Genomic DNA, 20448 nt, shown 5'->3' with positions numbered 1-20448 from the left:
CACAGAACAAACAGCGGTTTAAAGTGTGGTTTCATTACTTACAGGAAAGACCTACAAGAAGGTGCAGATGGTTCATACAGGTGATATTCTCCATCACAGGTACACGACAAAAGGTTCAATCTCCTCTGAACTGACGGTAAAAGGCTTTCTTTTCTGGGGCACTAAAGCCTGCACTAAAACGTGGATGTATTTTTCTTTTCTTTTTAACCGAGAAGTTTCTTTTCTACAGCAAAACTGTGCCATATCAGGTTACTATAGCAACACACATGGATGAACTCCTGTGATTAAACTAGTGATGACGTGACATGAAAACAAATTATGTGGAAGAGTGCATTATCCCATCATCGAAGAATTGCTGACCAGCGAGGAAATTATAATGATGTTTCCACTAAATGGTGAAATGTACTGAATTAAATTAGGAATTTACTTTTCCTTTTTTTTTAAATGTGCTCAAAGTATAAGATGCACATTCACTGCCTCAGAAAAATGACATTACAAATACATGTAAAGAAAAAACGCGACATAAATAAAGTGCCAAAGTGGTTCTCATTGATATTTCCCTGGAGTTTACCGTGCGCAGAAAAAGATGAGGAATTCAGAACCAAAACATGAAAAAAAAGAAAGAGCACAGAGCTCTAATAAGCACCACATTTTTCTCACAGCATACACACACACACACACACACACACACACACACACAAACACAGTTTCACAGCTGCTTCTCTGCAATGCCCTAAAGTTGTTATCGTGAAGTGGCATCCCAGAGCTTAAGGGTGGTTAGGGTGCATGACATGCGTCCCCAAAGAGTACAGTACACACACACACAAACACACACACACACACATCTACACTCACCGTCACGCACACGGTTGTGTATTTGCCGTAATTAAGACACGCTCTTGAGAATTCTAGTTTTTAACATTTCTATCTTTTCATCTATTTCCCAAAGGGGATTGTGCAAGTGAACATGATATGCATGGGAATCAAATTACAAGTATGCAATCTATTTATATATATTTTTTTTATTTTTGTTGCTTTTTAATACTTTATTCTGCAAGTTTGCCTTAAATGAAATGTATGTAGGACAAACGAGGAACATGGGGAGGTAAAGGAGGTTCAAATGTACAAAGGTCACTGGCTCCAGTGTGCCTCATAAAGTACAGGAGGAAACAGAAAATGCCCTTGATTTTGCATTGTTTTAAGGATTCTATGCCTCTCTTTTCACATATTCAGGTCAAGGAGAAAAGAGAACAGTCGCACTTTCTCACATTTTTATAGCTCTCAAGTTTCTCGAAGCATCTATAAAACCCACTGGGGTCGAACCTGAGGCTGCCACAATAATAGCCTCATGAGAGGAGCAGTAAATGGAAGTGAAAAGTGGAGGAGAGAAATGTTTCCACTTTCTCTGCTGAAGTAGTAAACATCCAGAAAAATCAGAAACACTCGGGAAAAAAATGCATAGAAAAATTAAACAAATACTTTGGTTTCGGCCCCTGGCATTCGTGCTTGGGTCCTAATAATACCGTAAATTAAATAATAATTATCAGAGTCACCTGATCTCTTGCTCCATCTTAATCTAGTATACTATAACAGTGTGTGAAGTATTCTGTGAGGATGACGAGAGGGTAAATGATCTTACTGGGAATAAATCTGCCTCCTGTGAAAAGTCCTCGGCCTATTTACACCCCCACCATGTATTTGGACGTTAATACCGGCGATAATGGTGTCACTTCGACAGCTCCATCTCTTCTCAGGTGGTACTTGGTAAAAAACGTTTGAGGACCTCTGGTCTAGATAATGGAGCGGACAATTACAGCTGATTTTCTAGAGCAGTCACTGAAACCGTATCCAGACTGAAGAGCAGAAAGAAAAGTAGCTGTTCCTCCCTGCTGTAATTATTTACACAGCTACTTACAGCAACTTATTTTCACCTCCAAGCCCCTGAGGTGACTTCCTGTTTAAAAATATGCAAAACCTTCATGATCAGAAAAATCAAAGTGCCTCCTTTGATTTTTAAATACAAAGCAGTTAGCTACCTCCATTTAAGGAAAACCATTTTTAAAGCACTTTTCTTTTTTTATCAAAGAGATGGAAACACTTAAGAAGATAATTCCTACCCTGTCTTGGATTAATTGCGAGTGGGGGATTAGTAATTAAAAGAAAGTGAAAGTTAAATCAGGTTATCAGCATAATTACACATTTTGATTCAAATTCAGCCTCAAATTTATGCAAAGATAACCAACAGTCCTCACTGGATTTGCCTACTTTTAAATCTAATTACAGGTAATTCTCGTGAAACAACACATTTCTTAAACCTGGTGACACCCAGCATCCGTCGACGACCACGATATTAGTTCTCTAGCAGCAGGTCAGGGCCACTGCCGCCGTCTCGGTACAGGTCAAAGCTGTCTGAAGCTTTCGCTCTTCTTTTCCCTCCATTAGGCCCTTTCCCTGCAAAGCTGTCCATAAGCATTTGACATCAATTCTAATTTGTTGCACGTTGAAGTCTCATTAATTCACAATTACCGTGAGGGAAAACAGGAGAGAGTGAAATGGGGTGCAGTGACAATGAGTGGAATACCTGTCTGAACACAGACCAGGATTCACTGGAACCATATTGAAGGATGATTAGGATCTTTTTTCAGCTAAAGCTGACAACAAACAATATGTTTGCCATTATTTATGCTTAAATAAATGTTAATATTGGTGTAACTGATTAAAAATATCCTCAAAAAAACACATGTACGTGGGCACAAATCCAATACTCCTCTCGAGCAAAGTGCGTCACATCAGAGGTGGGGCACAATGACGGACGGGCTGTGTAATAAAAGACCGATATCTGCATTTTGAATATATCCTGTTCACGGGCGGAGGAGAGGGACAGGGTGAAATGAAAGATGTGCCCGGGCCATTGTGAAGAAGATTTATTGAGTCACATCCATCATTACAAAGAACACAGTACAAAGATTACTATGCTGTTAAGACCGGTACGAGGCGAGGGGGTTCAGGCACACGGCTTAGGACTTAGGAGTGATGAGAGTAGATATGCAAAGAGGTTCATCTTCTTAGCAGCAAGACTGGAGGCTCACGCTGCACATGCACCCTCTAAGAGAGGTTGACCTTTTGCAGTGTAGAGCCAATCATTTACAGCAGAAACACACCTAACTGGGATTATTTTTATTCTAACTCGGATGGCTGGATATGGTACGGGCCGAGGTATATATAATATATATTCTGTGAAATCCTAACAGTACTACAACGCTTTCACTCCTGGCACAAGAGTAGCCAAGAATTTTTTAGTCTCGTACCTCTTTGTGTCCCAGCACAGCGTCATATATCTTCCCCGTCAGGCGATGCTGGATGTTGGTGAAGCCGGCGGCAGCCAGCAGGGCACTGTACTGGGGAGCTGTCCTCTCCCTGCCCTCTGTCTGCACCAGCATGTTGAGGGAGTAGAGCTGTACTGTCAGAGGGCCAGAGCCGTCGTCGTGGAGCAATGCCTCCACCAGCAACACACCGCCTCCTGTGGGATGAGCCACAAGCAAGGGAGGACGGAAGGAAGGAAGGAAAGAAAGAAGGAAGTCCTGAGAGTCCGTACTTATTTGTTGCAGAGAATGTGATGCAAGGTGATTTTAAGAAGTCAAGGATTTCACACTGTAGGCTACAGTATGTATGAGAACAAAGCACTGAAACATGGGGAGAGTTCACACAAGGGCAGCAACTAATGATTATTATCCATGGCACTGTGATGGACTGACAACCTGTTCAGGGTGTACCCCGCCTTTCGCCCTATGTCAGCTGGGATTGGCGACCCTCATGTGGAGGATAAAGTGGTTTGGTCGATAAAATGTCAGAAAATGTTGTCAAATATGATGATGCCTTGTTTTGTCCACAGACTAAAATGATTCCGTTTGAATGATTTCTTTGTTATGTGGCACAAAGAAACCAGAAGATATTCACATTTAAAAAGCCGAACAATCAGAAAACTTGTTTTAATGATTTCAAAAAACTCAAATCAATGTATCACTTATCAAACTAGTAATCAACTATTAGTATTAGTAGTATTGAGTAATTATTTCTGCTCCAGTTCACACTGCAGACTGAAGCACTAATCACATACAGTTTCATGAGTAGCGTAAATGTGGTACGAAGGGCTCAAACGCAGATGTGTGGGTACAGCTTTGGTTCAGTTTATGTAAAGAGATCAGAATTTTGTGCGACAAACCTGAATTGTTGACGACTACATTAAACATGATCAGGATCATCTGTGAATATGTTGTTAGAGGTTAAATAAGCTACTTGGTGGTTTCAGGTTGTTTTCTCTGTCCAGTAAAATAAGACTTAAACTCTCTTTCTTGCTCTTATACGTACACACACGCACACACAAAAGGCACATGAGGTTTCCTGCCTCCTCATAGTGTCTCCTGTTTTTTTGTGTCTTTGATCAAAGTCAGAAGGACAGACTTTACTGGGATCAGCTGCATTGTGGGTACACAATCTGCCACCTTGTTTCAGGCAGAAAGGAAAAAAGTGTGCACACACAAACACACAGACGCACGCACACACGCACAGACCTGGATTGCAGGCTTCATAAACTCTACCGAGTAGTTCTATGCAGCGTTCGTCTGTCCAGTCGTGGAGGATTCTGGCAAGGATGTAGAGGTCAGCCTCTGGTAGGGGGTCTTTGAAGAAATCCCCTAAAAACACATACACACACACGCACAGAGAAAATTGAAATGCGTGGCCTTCCTAAGACACCGTTGTATTTGATTTAATTATTTCATGTAATTATTAATTCTGCTGACAAGCCTTGCAGTAATATGACAATGATTCCATCAGTGGTTTACATACTCCAACATAATTACATTAAACGAGGGATGTCTGCTGCAAACTAATTAAGTCAAATTCATGCGAGCCAAAAGTTGAACAAACTGCTGCCTAATGTTCAGTGGTGAACTAGTTTAAGGGAAAACTTAAGGGGGATTTTGGTTAATGGATTATCTAATGTTTAGTAACAGTGGATAAACAATAATAGTAAAATAAACGTGTATATGCATTGATATGATGTATTTGTGCATATGACTGTATTTATTTTATTATTTTTTTTAAACTGTCATTCATAATTTTCAAATATAAGCGTCAATGACGCTGAAAGCAGTGACTATCAGCGCCTCACGACTCTCTCTCTGTCTCTCACTATGTTGCCCGGCAACATGCCTGTGCTGCACACAGGAAGTTATGAAGACAGATAGACAGAGCAGCAACATTACGCTAGTAAAGCAAGACGGCTGCAAACAGTCAACGTCAACTTTATTTCAGTCGCACATTTAACACGACCTCAGCTGACCAATGTGCTGCACAGGCACGAACAAATACACAAAATAATCAAAATGTAAAAGCAAAATAAATATATAATAAAATAAGAAAGAAGCAGCACAATTGAAAAAAAGGCAAGTTGTCTAGCTCGTCCTGGAATTGAGTGTCTTTTTTTGTAGTGTCTCTAGAGTCTGAGCTGCTCTTACATGAGAAGGTTAACTATTCCATAGACTGGGGTCACAGACACTGAAAAGGTTCCATCGCCTCTGGTTTTGCACCTTGTTCTAGGAAACATCCAGCAGCAACTGGCTGGAGGATCTCAAGGAGTCTGGAGATGTATCAAGTGGTATAAATATGTTGGGGCCAGACTATTTAAAGGCTTGAAAAAAACAGCAGAGAGTGTCAATGTCTTGACGCAATAAAAGTATGAATAACTCTCTCAAAGTCTTTGTGGGGGAGGTAGTTTTACCTTTGCCAAAAAAAACCAGGATGGAGTATGACTGAAATCACATGCAAAGAGCTCACATACATTTTTCACAAGTCTTTCTGCAGCCCATTATGCACCGCAGCTTCAAGCTAATACCAAATTAACTAAAGAGTGGTCTTCACAAAATGGAAAGAGAGATGGATGTACTATAGTTAGCATGGGATGTTCAGATGACATGTCACTTTGAAAAGGGCTTAAAATGGGCCGCCTCATCAGTCTTAAATAGAACCTGAATGAATGACACCATTAAACCCATTTTCTCTACCTGCCCAAAAAGACACCTGAAAGGCAAAAGCACTTAGGCAGCCTCTCTAAGTACAGTATGACGATAAAAACCAAGACATGGTTTTAGAAGGGCCTATGTTGAATAAGCTGTACACACCTCAATGGCTTGGAATACTTTTGAGATGTGATGGCACATGTCTGAAGGCACTATCTCATCCTCTCCTGTGCATTGTGTCCTGTGTTTTGTTTTGTGCTTGACGACTTTGATTCTGACTAAAAACTCCTGGAAGCGTGCTAGATCTCCTGCGGTCAGTGCTGTGCTGTCTGAAGGCACCTGTGTGACCCCGCATGGACTTCTTCTGCCACAAATGATTGGAACAGATGTGACGGCTGTGAGATTCTGCTCATTAAAACCACAACTAATGCCCACTCAGCCGGCTCAGACTGAGCGCTACGCTATGCAACAGGAGTGCATAAACTTACTCTACCCAGACTGTCATATTGGGAATCTCTGCTTATAGACTGTGCTGCTGGACCTGGTGATCCTGGTGAACCTCTCTCCAGATGACAGATTGTCTTTGGATTTGGCACAAAGGATAAACTAATTCAACTACCTCAAGAATCAATTATGATCCGACAGGTTGACAGGAATACAACCAACGGGCAGTACTTCATGAGGCAGTACTTTGGCCAGATTTAATTCTGGATGATATATGTGTGTGTGTGTGCATACATGTGCAGCGCTGCACTTGAACTGGCCGTATACGATTATAAATGGCAAGTGATTTCACCCGGTTGTAATGACGTTACCTTGGTGAAAGCTTATCCTCAGGTCGGCCTCACTGACAAAGTGTTCCCTCGACATACGCACTACCTTGGGGAGGTCAAAGATCGTCACAGTGCATTCTGGGTAGGAGGACGTGCACTGTTTGGCTAATGCTCCGCTGCAGCCTGGAGCGGGAGGGAGAGAAAGAGAATTATTGGTTACAGCACGGTGAATACACACGGCGGGGCTTCACTAACAAGGATACACACACACACAGGGGTCACAAGAGATGCTTTCAGGTATGTAGCCATTATTTATTTGCATGATTTGTATTCACGTGTATGTGCCGCTTTGGGAATACTGTTCATCTACATTCATGACAATGAGCCACGTGAAATGAAGTGAATGTAGAGTGACAGAGAGTCATGAGCTGTATATAGAAACAGCAGAGCAGCAATTTAGGAATCCTATTAAGGAATCTAATCTGAGGGAAAAGTCAAATCAAAACACTGTTTTGATTTGATTATCTGGCTAAAACTGACTTTACATGCATTTAAATAGGGTAGGAAAAACGCTGAGCTTTCAGTGCATTTCAAAGTCCCTGTTAAAGCCAGACTGTTCATCGCTGCATGTCTTTAGTGTACACGGAACTATCTTACGGTTCCCAGGAGGGAAGAGCCAATGATATGATACCCAGTATCAGTATCACTGAGATACTGGTCAAAATCACGATGAGATATGAGAAAAAACAATCTAATACAATCCCAAAGCCCCTAATTATCACATAAATACTTCACTCGGTACAGACTGTATGTAAATAAAAATAAATAATGTAAATAAAAAAAAGTGTATTTTAAATGAAACATTTGGTGGGCTGGTTATTTCTTCTTTATTGGAGCAGAATACTTGTTACACTATTGGAGAATCATGCTTTTGAAATGGCTGCTTGTAGCTCCACCTGTCCAGGGTGTACCCGCCTTTCGTCCCATGTCAGCTGGGATTGGCACCAGTCCCCCATTACCCTCATGTGGAAGATGTAGAAGATGAGTGAGTGAGTGAGTGAGTGAGCTACAAAGTGATGATGTGAACAGAAAACTGGACATTACATGCATGCAAGAGAATTTAGCGTAAGAAGACCTTTGCAGTAAGATAACCCCGGGTTTGCGGCCCAGTCGGAACAAGGGCCTTTCTACATGGCGTTTGCATGCTTTCCCCGTGTGTGTATGGGTTTTCTCCAGGTTCTCCAGCTTCCTCCCACAGTCCAAAAACATGTAGATTTGGGGATTAGGCAAATGTGACTCTAAATTAACAACAGCTGTGAGTGTGAGAGTGGATGTGGCCCTGTGATGGACTGGTGATCTGTCCAGGGTGTACCCAGTTTTTCGCCCGATGTCAGCCGGGATTATCACCAGTGCTCCCCATGACCCTCATGCAGAGGATAAAGCAGTAGAAGATGAATGGGATGGATGGATATTTCAATGTGATCCCTTGTCATGTATGCAGCACAGCACAAGAGAAAGTGATAGATGGTGATAGAGAGAAAAGAAACGGTGATGTTGATTCACTGAGGTGGAATACAGATCGAAGGGTCGCACTTTAAAATCTAGCTGTGTGTGTGTTTTTTGTGTTGAAGCCAAAACTGCCAAACCCTATAGCAGTCTCCTAACACGACCTGCTGCAACTCAATCAGTCGGTGCTTTAGTTATTTATTTATTTTTCGCTCAGCTTTCTCATTTTCTCCAACACACACTTTAGCTCTTACACGAAACCGGGGTCGGCAGCAGATGAAAATATCAAACGGCAAAACAAGGCGGAATAAAAACCGAACACAACGCGCTGTACAAGACCCCGAGCTAACCTGGCTCTTTTGTGCTCTCGGTCCATTTACTTTCTTGGCACACTGAAGGCATTTCTATTCATTACTCTGGTACGCCAGAGTGTTGTATTCGCTGAAATTCAGTTTATTTACATGTCGGTGACAGGGTTACAAGTACAAGTACAAATACTTCATAAAGTACAAAATTCACTTATCTGTACTTAATTTTGATATTTCTATTTCTAGCAGCTTTTACTTACTCCACTACATTTCCTCTAACTATCTTTGTTACTCGTTACTAACAAATAAAATCAGAAGAAGAGTTGGTAATGTCTGTATTTAGAGATTTTCTAGTCTTGATGAGCTGCCATTCACCCATTCACACGCTTCAACATGGGGTTAAATGTCTTGCTGATGGACTCATGGTCTAACAGAGACAGGAATTGAACCCAGGACCTTCCAGTTGAAAGACAACTACTACATTTACTTCCAAAACGTGAGTACATTTTATATCAGAAAATTACTTTTGATATTTAAGTACAGTAAATGTCATATACGTAAGACATTTACTTAGATAATATTATTAAAAAGTGACTTCATCTTCTACCAAAGCCATTTTTCTGATGAGATACTTGTACTTTTACTCAAGTATCCCTTTTCGGTACTCTATACAAGACTGGTTGGTGAATATAGCGTAGTTACTGCACAAAAATGATACTAGAGTCTTGACTGTGCTCCGTGTCAGTGTGCCTGTTGTGCCAGCAGCTGGTTCTTTGTAGAGACATGTCTGGTTGTGGTATTCCAGATGTTGCAAATTAACAAATACACATCATGAATCAGAACCAAGAACAACCTGAGAGAAGCTGTACCCATCAGTTGATTATATGCTATTTTTAAACCACAGAACCATGTGTTGAATGTCACATTAAAATATATGGGGATGCTTCCCACAGAGAGCCAGTACAGCACAAATACGCTCTCAGTATTTACTCTGTGAGCGGGGGCTCAGACTGGCTGATAACGTCGGGGGGTTTGATTCAAGTCAGCCAGGTGTCAGATAGTTGGACAGACATACAAGACAGAAAGACTGGGCAACTGCACAGCAGGTGTGTGCAGATACAACAGATGCTGTGTGAGAGACACACCGGTCTTCATGGGACACTGCAGTCACAGCCCTTCAACCTCCTGCTGTCCACTCGCTCACACTTTTTGGGTGAGCCACCTTCATGCATAAACATTACTCTTAAACATCATGCAGAGAAAGTTGCACAGAGAACAAAATGACAGGACTGACTGTGCGTTCCGTGCAACGGGGACTCATAGCGATGAGTATGGGTGCGTTTAGTGGCTCCACAGCTCCACAGTGTGGTCAACAGTGGTGTCACACACAGGTGTCAGCCACAGTGTGCTACTGTTTCAGCTGAAACCAAAACTGATAAGAGATTTGTGTGTGTGTGTTCCTTTTTTTTCTGATAAATGTTAGAGGCATCTACTGCAGTATGGTTTTCTTAATGAATTGCCCCTTTACTGGTTAAGTGCACTTTAATACTGGATTTTCATACATGACCGCTGAGTGAGTGCAGTCTCGTGTCAACAATGAATCATTTTCAAATTGAAAGACTGCAATTTCATTCTTATACTTTGATTGTTCTATGCAAACAATTTGTGTCTTCAGGTGTCCATCCTTGCACAAGAATGGGGAGTAATAAATGTACTGATGGAGTCGTGTGGTAAATGCACCATCACATTTCAATATTTCAAATCAATTACACAGTGAATATTCATCTGAACCTCGATTTCAAAAGATCATATTGCAAATCAAATCACAGTTGCAGTCTGCCAGATAAATCACAATTAGATATTTTGCCCAAACTTGCTAATCATCTTCTTCTAAGAGACCAATGCTATTATATTTCCTAAATATCATTGTCATTGTTGTGAGTCTCTGCACAACAGTGAAGGAGAAGACAACGTTCTGTCTTCAGTTTAGTTAAGAAAACAGGATGAAACAAAATGAGAGAGCACAGGTAGCATTTCTCTGACTAACGTATTTTCTTTATTATTCACATCCTTAGGTTTTCAGCAGACGGAAAAAGATTCATTTGTACCTTTTTCTGTTTCCGTCTGCTTTGATCCTGCTCTGTTCTCAGTTTGTCTCTACATTTGTGCGGAAGCTCTCGGCCTCACGTTGTCGAGATCACACCGTGTTTGTTCGGTCTCTTTTCTTCCTCACGTTTGTGTCGTCGTTCTCAGTGTAAAGCATTTTGGAAGCACGAGGAATGTGCTGTTCAAAGACGTTTCATCAATACATCTGACAGACGGTGATGAAAGCTACCTCTTAATATTGAATATCTACAGAAGACTGACTGGCCTGCAACACTATCTTTCACATTGATATCTGTGGACACTGTTCACTCCCATATTACATTAATCTGTTAAAAATGTAAATTCAGTGATAATAGGGTATTAACATCTGGATCCCACTGTGCCAAAATCACATTAAACTGATAAGAAATATGTCCACATGAACGCAAATTTAAAAACACAGTTTACTGACTGATTGTTGGGCTCATTATCCACACTTAAAATGTCTCATCTCTTAGCTGTTAAATGACAAACTCATGGATTACAGCCATTATTTTGGCAATAACAAGTGATAAATACACCCTCCACTAACTCTTAAACTAAGAGTTACTGAGCATAAGGTTAAAAACCACAATATGGATTATTGCCAGATATTACATGGAGTATATAACCATGGATCATAGGGGTGGGAATCACAGAGTAGCTCATTATACGATACGGGATACACGGTCCACGATAGAGATGCAACTAATGATTATTTTCATAATCGATTACTCTGTCGATTGCTTGGTCCATAAAATGTCAGAAAACTGAAAAAAACGTTGATCAGTGTTTGTCAAACCTGAAAATGATGACGTTCTCAAATGTCTTGTTTCGTCCACAAACCAAAATGATTTCTTTGTAATATGGAGCAAAGAAATTAAGAAAATATTCACACTTAAGAAGCTGAAACGATAAGAAATCTTGCTGTAATATTCAAAAAAGCTTCAAACCGATTAATCAATTATCAAAATAGTTGTCGATTAATTTAGTAATCGATTAATCAAGTAATTGTTGCAGCTCTAGTCCACGATACCAATAATATCATGATACAGCGATTCTGTGATAATATATGATATTTTGACCCACCCCTAATGTGTCAGAAACTTCCTTTGGACTTAAAAAGTGCTTAGTTAGGGGTAACCTAACTAAACAGCTGTTTTGGAATCAATGGAAACTGTATGGATCGAATGAAAACCAGGATCCAAGACTTGCTCTATGATAAATTAAATGTGTATATTTTTAAATGTGTAAAAATATAAGCAGCTTAAAACATGACTCGGCTAAATACTGTCACTGATTTTTATCTTTCTGATATCTGATCCAGTGATTTATTTATCAAAAAAAAACACATACAAAGTGGTCAAGTGCACAGTTATCAGCTGTGAAGTAGGTCAAAGGTCAGAGGCGATGGACGGTGTCCGCTAGATCCCCTTTTTTTATTATTTCTGTTTATTATATGAAAGATTTTATTCATATTCTTGGGAAAAGATGTTTGATGTCTGATGAAATATTGTGATGGAATCATTTTTGGAGTGTTGATTTTGGAAATGATGCTGGTGTATTATTGATGAGGTTTGTTACTTATTTTGGGAATATTTGTTTCCACCCAGATGTTGCCAAAAAAAGGATGTCTTTGTGATTGATCATGTGATCCGCTATTTAGCTCAGCTGAGTGAACCCGAGGAAGCCACAAATAAACACATTATTCATTCATGAATAAAACTATATCATTATTCATTCATTTCAATGTGTCGTGGCTGCTATTTTTTTGTGCTAATAATCAACCAATATTAGTTATTTAGTGACAGGGAGAGCATTAACCTTGAGCATCAGCAAACTGTAGTTTCTGTTCTTCTCAAATATATCATCAATCACGTGCGCGTGTATAACAATGTAAGACTCTGAGACACAGTGAGTGTGACGGGTTAACAAGGGAGCCTCCAGGTGGAGGTGACTTTGAGTTGTGTGTGTGTTGGGAAGCATGACTGATTAACTAAGAGTCATTAACTCACAGAAGCTGTGGGCATTCTCATAAAGGTCACAACTGATGGTGTGTGTTGTGGATACTGTACTGTAATATATATAGTGTGTGTGTGTGTGTGGCTGAGTTAACTCACTCAGTTAACACAACACCAACAAGTTTTAATGCTGATGACTTTCAACTCGCAACCTTATGGAAATTTTAGATCCATTTGATACACACACACACACGCAAACTTATTTTTATATCTTAGTGAGTACACAACACTGACATAATGCATTCCCTGGCCCCTTACTCTATCCTTAACCATCACAACTAAGTGCCAAATCTTAACCCTTACCTTAACCCAGGTGATCTGCAACTACTAGGGTTAGGGTTATGGAGCGGGTTAGGATTTCAACCCAAAACCTATTTAACCCATCAAATGAAAATAATATCATGTATACAGTTTTATATATGAATATGAAGGAAAACATACCAAAAGCATACTTCCATTATTTGTGGAAAGTTGATCAAATAAAAAGTGACCCTCGTTAACAAATACAACAATGTTTGGATTTTGAAAGCTTGGTTGTGGATCCAAATGTGCACTTCCTTCATGTACACATGACTTCATTTGAGTGCTAGGAATGGCTTTCCACTGCAGAGGTGCTGAAGAGCCACAGGTTGCAGACCCCTGTCTTAAACCTGACCTAAACTCCGGTCTAAAAACCAGGTCTTAACCCTAAAAATGTCCCTACAAATACAGGTTTTTTTGGACCACACAAGTTATAAATACACACTGAATACTTACCCCCGAGGTCACAGATGGCTTTGAAAGGTGACAGGTCAAAGGCCCTGACCACATCTTTACCACAGATGTTCCAGATGGAGTTCATTAACTGCATAAACTTTACCATCTCCTCATCACACCTACACACACAAAGAAAACAAACAGTAAGACATTTTAAATGATTCAACACATCACCATTTACACGTGTCTCTTAAGATTCCCAGCTGATCAAATAATGTTCCCATTGTTTTCCTGCCAACCTCAAACTACTGCTACGTCCTGTCACGGTCATGGAAGCAGCATCGTGCATCAGTGTGTGGTAAAAATGCATCCCACACTTCCTAAAACAACTGGTTTGAGTGTCGCTGTCCACCAACGAGGTCATACATACTTGAATATAGTGCTGTGCAATTGTGATTTGTTCACCTAAGATGCAGTACATCCCATCACTGGGTGTAAACGGAGAATAAATCATATTCATTTTGTCACTGTTTTCATGCCACTTGTGCCATGTCCACAGTAAACAGACAAACAAACAAACAAGCACACCGAGTGTACCCTCACATGCTGTTTCCCCCTGTGGTGATGAGTGTGTACATGTGTGGTGTTTGTGCATGAATCTGAGACAGGGTGTAATAGAATAGAAGGTCCTGTGGTGACGGCTGCTGCTCTGAGGAATCTCTACCTCACCATCACGGCTTGCACACACACACACACACACACACGCTTTCTCTCACTCTCTCTTCCTCTGAGCATCCTCCTCTATTCTCTCTGTCCTCACCTCACGTCACTATACTAAAGTGATAAGGTTGTTGTTACATGATCAAACTTCGGGTGGCCTTAAGACAAGCTCTACAAGAAAACTTTGAAGGTTTAGTTGACAGGGACTAAAGGGAAGGTGACTCAACGCTGCAGCTAAAGACTCTGGTTACATTTGAAAAGATGAAAAAAACTGTGGAGGTCAATCAGCAGACTGTCGGCTTAAATCTGACGACAGGCTGAACAAGCAGCAGCATGAACAAAAACGATATTTTTAAGAGTGTCTACGTGAAAACCTTGATGATTTTATATGTTCCATCTACTTGCCTTCTCAGGACTAGTTGTGGAATATGCCAATGTATCTCTCGCTGTTTTATACACAGTAAATGTTTTATTGTGTCTCTAAATAATTAAAATAACAATTACAAGTCGTTCTAACCCAAACTTCCAATCTAGTTTAATTAGCAATCTTTTGACTACAGTTAGCTTTGGTCGAAGCCATTAAGGGGTTCACATATTGTTTTCTTTATTTGATTCTAAGTTGAAACTGAAAGGCTGAATGTTGTTTCCTGTAGGGAAACAGGTGGTGGTGATTTTTGCTTGCATCTAGCATCACCATTCAATCAATCAATCTTTTTTCATACAGCACTTTTCATACAAGGCAATGCAATAAAATAATGTGTGTCAGATCCTAAACTGAAATAAAAGAGGACAAAATAAAGAATAAATCTCAAGTAAAAGCCAGGTTACAAGGGTGTTTGTTTTAAAAAATAATATGAACATTCTCTGCTGCCCTCAGGTCTTCAGGGAAGCAGCTCCAAAGACAAGGACCATAATAACAGAGAGAGCACTAACTTTGGGTATAATTAAAAGACTGCTACCTTAAGACCTGAGGGTTCTCGATGGTTATTTCCTTAAAAACAAACTGATAAATAAGTGGGCCTTATTTAGAGTAAAATTTAGAGATTTAAAAACAAAAAAAGAGAATCGTATATCGATTCTAAAAGAAACAGCAAGTCAGTGCAATGATTTTAAACTAATGTGTGCACATTGCGGCATTAACACTAAAAAGGCTTCAAGTTTATCTGTTTACAAAAGACAGCTGCCTGATGGATGTTAGGGTCAATATACAGAGAAAAACAAACATTCAGACTCATATTCACAAAATATAATGTTCATAGTTTGTATTCCTATGAACCTACAATATCACACGCACAGCAGAGAGGATGAAAACTAGTGTGCTCCAAAATAATGTATTATGAATACTATCCATACTTAACAGCATGGAACTCTTGTCTCATGACCAGAAGAATGGTTTCATGCATTTATGGAAGTTTATTTTCTGGATAAAACATTCTTATTTTGCAGTAACTTGAACACATTTAAAAATCTCAAAAAAATCCAGTCTTTACTGACAGTTTTCTTCTAAAAATCTGTTCAGCTTTCTTGTGTGTGTGTGTGTGTGTGTGTGTGTGTGTGTGTGTGTGTGTGTGTGTGTGTGTGTGTGTGTGTGTGTGTGTGTGTGTGTGTGTGTGTGTGTGTGTGTGTGTGTGTGTGTGTGTGTGTGTGTGTGTGTGTGTGTGTGTGTGTGAGTTCCAGCTACAGAGGGGATGAGGCTGTAAATTATTCAGTTGCAGCACATGGCTAGTTAAATGGCAATGAGTAAACAGGAGCCTGAGTCATCCAGCCGACTTTGACTCATCCTGCCACTGCAACGGCGCTCCAAGAAATACAGTGAATGTTTTCAGTGGTGATTTCCTCTTGCTAATTTACCAACAGTATTCACAAGGGAAATCAACTGCATCTCGACGTTACAATGTTTGTGCACAGGTGTTGATATTTTCCTTATTTTATTAAGGAAGGTATTTTTGATCTGCTGGGGGGGGGGTGTTCTACATTTTGTGTGCATGGCAATTCTAATTTTGCAAGGATCTTATTTTAATGAAGAGAGTTCTGTGAGATAAGCAGCTGCCCAGTAAAAAGACATGAAAAAGAAATGAATGAAATAGAAAGAGAGACTTACAGATGTACAAGCCTCAATTGCATCATATGTAAAGGTGATGGTAAAATGTGTGATTGATCACATTCTCATAATAAAGTCAATGTCTTCTGTTGTTCCATTCTGCTAAATATTCAGATTTAATTAAATAAATTAATAAAAAAGGGCTAATTCTTACAGAACATTTCCACACTTACGTTGGCACCAGGGATGGACACAACTTTTTTGTGTCCGATAACAATATCACAAATTCGGATACACGTGGGTACAGTCATTTTAGACCATTTATGAACTATGAAGCATAATTCTCCAACTGTTTAACAAATGTTGTTCTCCCAAAAAGAAGAAATAAACCACCCAAATATGACTCAGCTAAAATGCTTTGCTGGTCAGTATCTGACTGATACAGATTCCCATCCCTAGTTGGTACATTTTATTATTAAGCTGTAAAAACAATCTTGAAAATGTAGACTTCAACACATATTTCATCCTCCAGTCCAGTGCTTCCATCAGAGCACATGAGTTAAGTTTGGCAAATCATGTCATAACTAGGACAAGATAGGAGACTGTTAACAAGTTTGACTACGTGTTTCAGTTGTGATGGACACAGTTCCTTAAGGTCTGCTACTGCTCAACACTGCAGGCCCCCAGGCAGGCCAGTCAAAATCACTTAGCAAACTAAAGTTTGAAAATTTGAGTGATGTGACCTCTAAAAGCTGCTGATCAGCAGATCAGTCAACCATTAAAACTGCAGGCACCAGATACTGAAAACACACAAGTCCTCAAGGACAATATATTCCTTCTCTCTCTCTCTCTCTCTCTCTCGCTCTCTCTCTCTCCATCACTCACCCCTTGCCTCTTAATGAATCCTACTTTTTAGGAGGGGGAAGAGAGAAGTGTGACAGGCCAGCTTACGATGGAATGAGGCCAAAGCACGCGCACACACACACACACACACACACACGCTCCTTTCTGTGTGTTAAACAAAGAGATTCTTACCTGTAGAGAGCTTCAAACAGGTCCTTAGAACTGACTCCAAAAGCCCTTTCATACTGGTTTCTCCCCTCTCTAGGACATGAAAACAAAGATATACAGACAACAATGTGATCTGGTTATTGATGGTCATAGTCACAGTTGAAGTAGATGGCATCAGTGAGATGATGAATTCCATTATGGACACTTGACATCTATTTAGAATATCCAGGATGACCTTATCTAGGATAGAGGCGTCCCGATTTTCTTCACCGCCATCATTCCCACAAATGAACTTAACTTGTCAGCCACAGTAAAATTGATGCTGACTTACCTCCCTCCCTCCCTCGGAAATAACAATGAGACCAAAAATGTCTTTTGAGACACTGTTCCAAGAGAAAAAAGACAGTCAGAATCCACATACATTGGCTCAGAATCAAACAATTCACAGCCATTGCAGTGGACTGCTGTTAACTGTGGATGATTTGAAGCTAGTTCATTTAAATCAATAACTGTTCTAACATTGTCTTCTTAATTTTCCTCAGCAGCTACAGTATAGCAGTTATTTATGTAATGTTGGATTTATGTAGCATTCAGTTAGATTAGTATTGTATTGTTGTGAGTTACAGGTGGAAAATAATCTGACAGGACATTTTAGATTTGTATAACCTCGAAATTACAACAAAAACGACTTATTCCAACAGAAACAGAACATTTACGTTTGTTAAAACTACAGTTAATACTGTATATGTGGAAAATACTGTATCTATATGATTTTCTACAGTGATTCATCAAGTACTCGAGACCTGAACTATAAAAGAGTATGATTTATATCATTAATGAAATAAAGTGAAATCTTTGGCTTTTGGACTAAAGACCAATTTTCATTATGTTCTATAGATCAAATCATTTGATCAAATAAATAAGATCATATAATTTGATCTATACCAAAAAAGTCCATCTCCATCTGCAAATCACAAACTTCACCACAAGAAAGATGACAAAGCTAAAACATCACTGAGTCCATTCAAGTTAAATCATAATCCAAACATAAAGGCTAAATCAAGTTTAAGGCAAATGTGTATGAAATGTGTCCAAACAGGGACTTGTGAACTGACCTGACAGCGTCGGTCAGGTGGTGCCAGCAGAAATAGATGGTCCTGGAGTTGTACTGGATGGACTGGAAGAGAGATAAAGGACTGGAGCGGGTCAGGTAGACACTGGCCTGATCTGTGTTACTGTAAAGCACTGAAACAGGTGGTAGGAGAGGAGAGAAAGGAGCAGAAGCAGATGAGAGGATGGTGATGGTGATGGTGGACGTGCTAGAAAGTGTGTCAAACATGTAGGCTGACCTCGTCCATCGTCCTTGTGTGTGTTGAGCAGCTGCAGGCCTGTGCAGGCAGCCAGCAGCCTCTCTGTGCCATCCAGACTGGCTCCTATTGCCTGACTGATCTCCTCTGCAGACAGGGGGCGCCCTGCACCAAGCAAGACATCATACACACCCAGCTCACAGGACGTGAACATGGTCTGTGTTAGAGAAAGATAATGTTGTTAAGAATATAGAACATATTATATTATTGTATAGCAACAACTTTGCATTTCATATAGTTATACAGAACTCATCACTTACAATGAGATTATCTCAACATTTATCTTAAGGTCTGGAAATACTTGATTTTAATGGAAAAAAAATAACAGCTGATTTGATAGCTGTAATTTCTTGGTTAATAGTTAATTTCTTACAAGACAGTGCAAGGTAAAGTCATAGCAGTATATACTGCATGATATTTGAAGTTCTCCCTTTAATATACATTCCTATCACATTAATACAGAATGAATGTGAATAAATACCAAAGAAATTTTAAAAGAAATACAGGTTTGGTTTATCTGGATCATTTTTTAAGGTGTACATGATCATTTATCCTGTACTACTGAAAATATAGTTTTAACAAAACAATAAATAACATTCTGTGTAATTTTCCCTTGAGAAACTGAATCATCAAACTTTGAAATACTGCCATTGACTGATGAGCAGCAGGATTCACATTGTAAGCTGCATTCTCAAAGAAAAATAAATGAAATACATAAAAAGGAATTATCACTGAATGCCTGCATGCTTGCTCTCCGTCACACTGTCATGTCTTAAACAGGATGAACCCACGTCAACCTTTCTGCTGTCACAGTAGCTTTAAAGTGCCTACAGGCAAGTGTCTGTGGTTATAGACTACATACACATGTTACCTTTGAGATGAGGAATCCTTCCATATATTCCAGTATTTTTCTGGGATACGCGTCGGCAGCAGGTGTCCCCTCAGGTGTAGTCATCTCTCGACACTCGTCCATGGCCACAGGTTTGACAGGAGACCTTGAACAGAACAAAGTGATGTGGTTCTCCGGTGCTCTGCAACCTCTATGAAATGAACTTCCCTTCAAGTCTGCAACAGGTCTATGTTCTATAATGGCAGTGAAGAGAAAAGCAGACTAAATCCACAAGAAAAGTGCCCACCAAGCAGCAGCACCAGCAGTCAGCATGGCAATGGGCTAAGCTGATTACAGCCAGATAACCCAGATTAGAGCAGGGGTTCGGTCTGCATTACACAAAGAAACAACTCACAAAAGCGAAACACTGCTGCCTTGTTCATGATCACTCGGATGGAGACTTTCACTCACTCATATTAGACAATGTCCTCCACAAAGTTTTCATGACCCCAAAAACAGACCATTCGTGGAATCTATGGTGTAATAGATGTGTTATTATCATGAGATTACATTGACACATTAAGGCAGCATACACATATGACCGTTAGCTTGATCCTTCCCACAAGTCTTACTTCATCTAGGGACAAAAACAAATAAGAAAAATAAGCAGATATTAACCTGTGTTCATGAGCATGAGACATTTAGTTGTAGACTTTAGTAAGACAGCAATCAATTAGTAATCACCTACTTAACTCACTGTAAAATTATTGTTGATGACTGATTGGTTGGGTCTGGTTTCTGTATTCCATCATGACAGTAAACTGGATTTGGACAAAACATTTGAGGTTTGGCAAACTCTGATTTCACTATTTTCTGACATGATCTAAACCAGGGTTTGTCAATCCTGGTCCTGGGAAGCCACTGCCCTGCATGTCTTAGATGTTTCACTGCTCCAACACACCTGATTCAAATAAATGGCTCATTATCAAGCTTCTGCAGCAAGCCTGATAACGACCCATTTATTTGAATCAG

General features: G+C 39.9%; 1 protein-coding gene across 3 annotated transcripts; it reads right to left on the bottom strand.

Moving 5' to 3' along the window:
* Positions 1-2909: 2909 nt before the first annotated feature.
* asmt (acetylserotonin O-methyltransferase) lies at positions 2910-20391 on the bottom strand. Of its 3 annotated transcripts, none has more exons than XM_044019345.1 (9): positions 20174-20391; positions 19459-19582; positions 18570-18744; positions 18336-18465; positions 17245-17313; positions 13509-13627; positions 6836-6976; positions 4572-4694; positions 2910-3520 (listed from the first exon to the last, which is right to left on the bottom strand). In XM_044019345.1, exons 1-9 carry the CDS (start codon positions 20254-20256, stop codon positions 3297-3299), a joined length of 1188 nt encoding a protein of 395 aa, XP_043875280.1. In that variant the 5' UTR covers positions 20257-20391; the 3' UTR covers positions 2910-3296. The 3 variants fall into 3 exon arrangements, with proteins under 3 accessions (XP_043875280.1, XP_043875282.1, XP_043875281.1); XM_044019347.1 differs by lacking the exon at positions 20174-20391 and adding an exon at positions 19888-19931; XM_044019346.1 differs by lacking the exon at positions 20174-20391 and adding an exon at positions 19724-19773.
* Between the last annotated feature and the right edge of the window lie 57 nt (positions 20392-20448).

This window comes from Solea senegalensis, linkage group LG2 (genome assembly GCF_019176455.1).
Source record: "Solea senegalensis isolate Sse05_10M linkage group LG2, IFAPA_SoseM_1, whole genome shotgun sequence".
NCBI classification, from domain to species: Eukaryota; Metazoa; Chordata; class Actinopteri; order Pleuronectiformes; family Soleidae; genus Solea; species Solea senegalensis.
The sequence above is the reverse complement of the archived record's forward strand: the minus strand, read 5'-3'. Positions and strand labels throughout refer to the sequence as shown.

Excerpts from the sequence above, each read along its gene's own strand:
- asmt (XM_044019345.1), bottom strand. The coding sequence starts at position 20,256 with ATGTTTTGTCCAAATCCAGTTTACTGTCATGATGGAATACAGAAACCA. Across the intron at positions 18,466-18,569 it reads ACACAAGGACGATGGACGAG|TGCTTTACAGTAACACAGAT; the intron begins GTCAGCCTACAT and ends CACCTGTTTCAG. Across the intron at positions 3,521-4,571 it reads TTATGAAGCCTGCAATCCAG|GAGGCGGTGTGTTGCTGGTG; the intron begins GTCTGTGCGTGT and ends CTCATCCCACAG.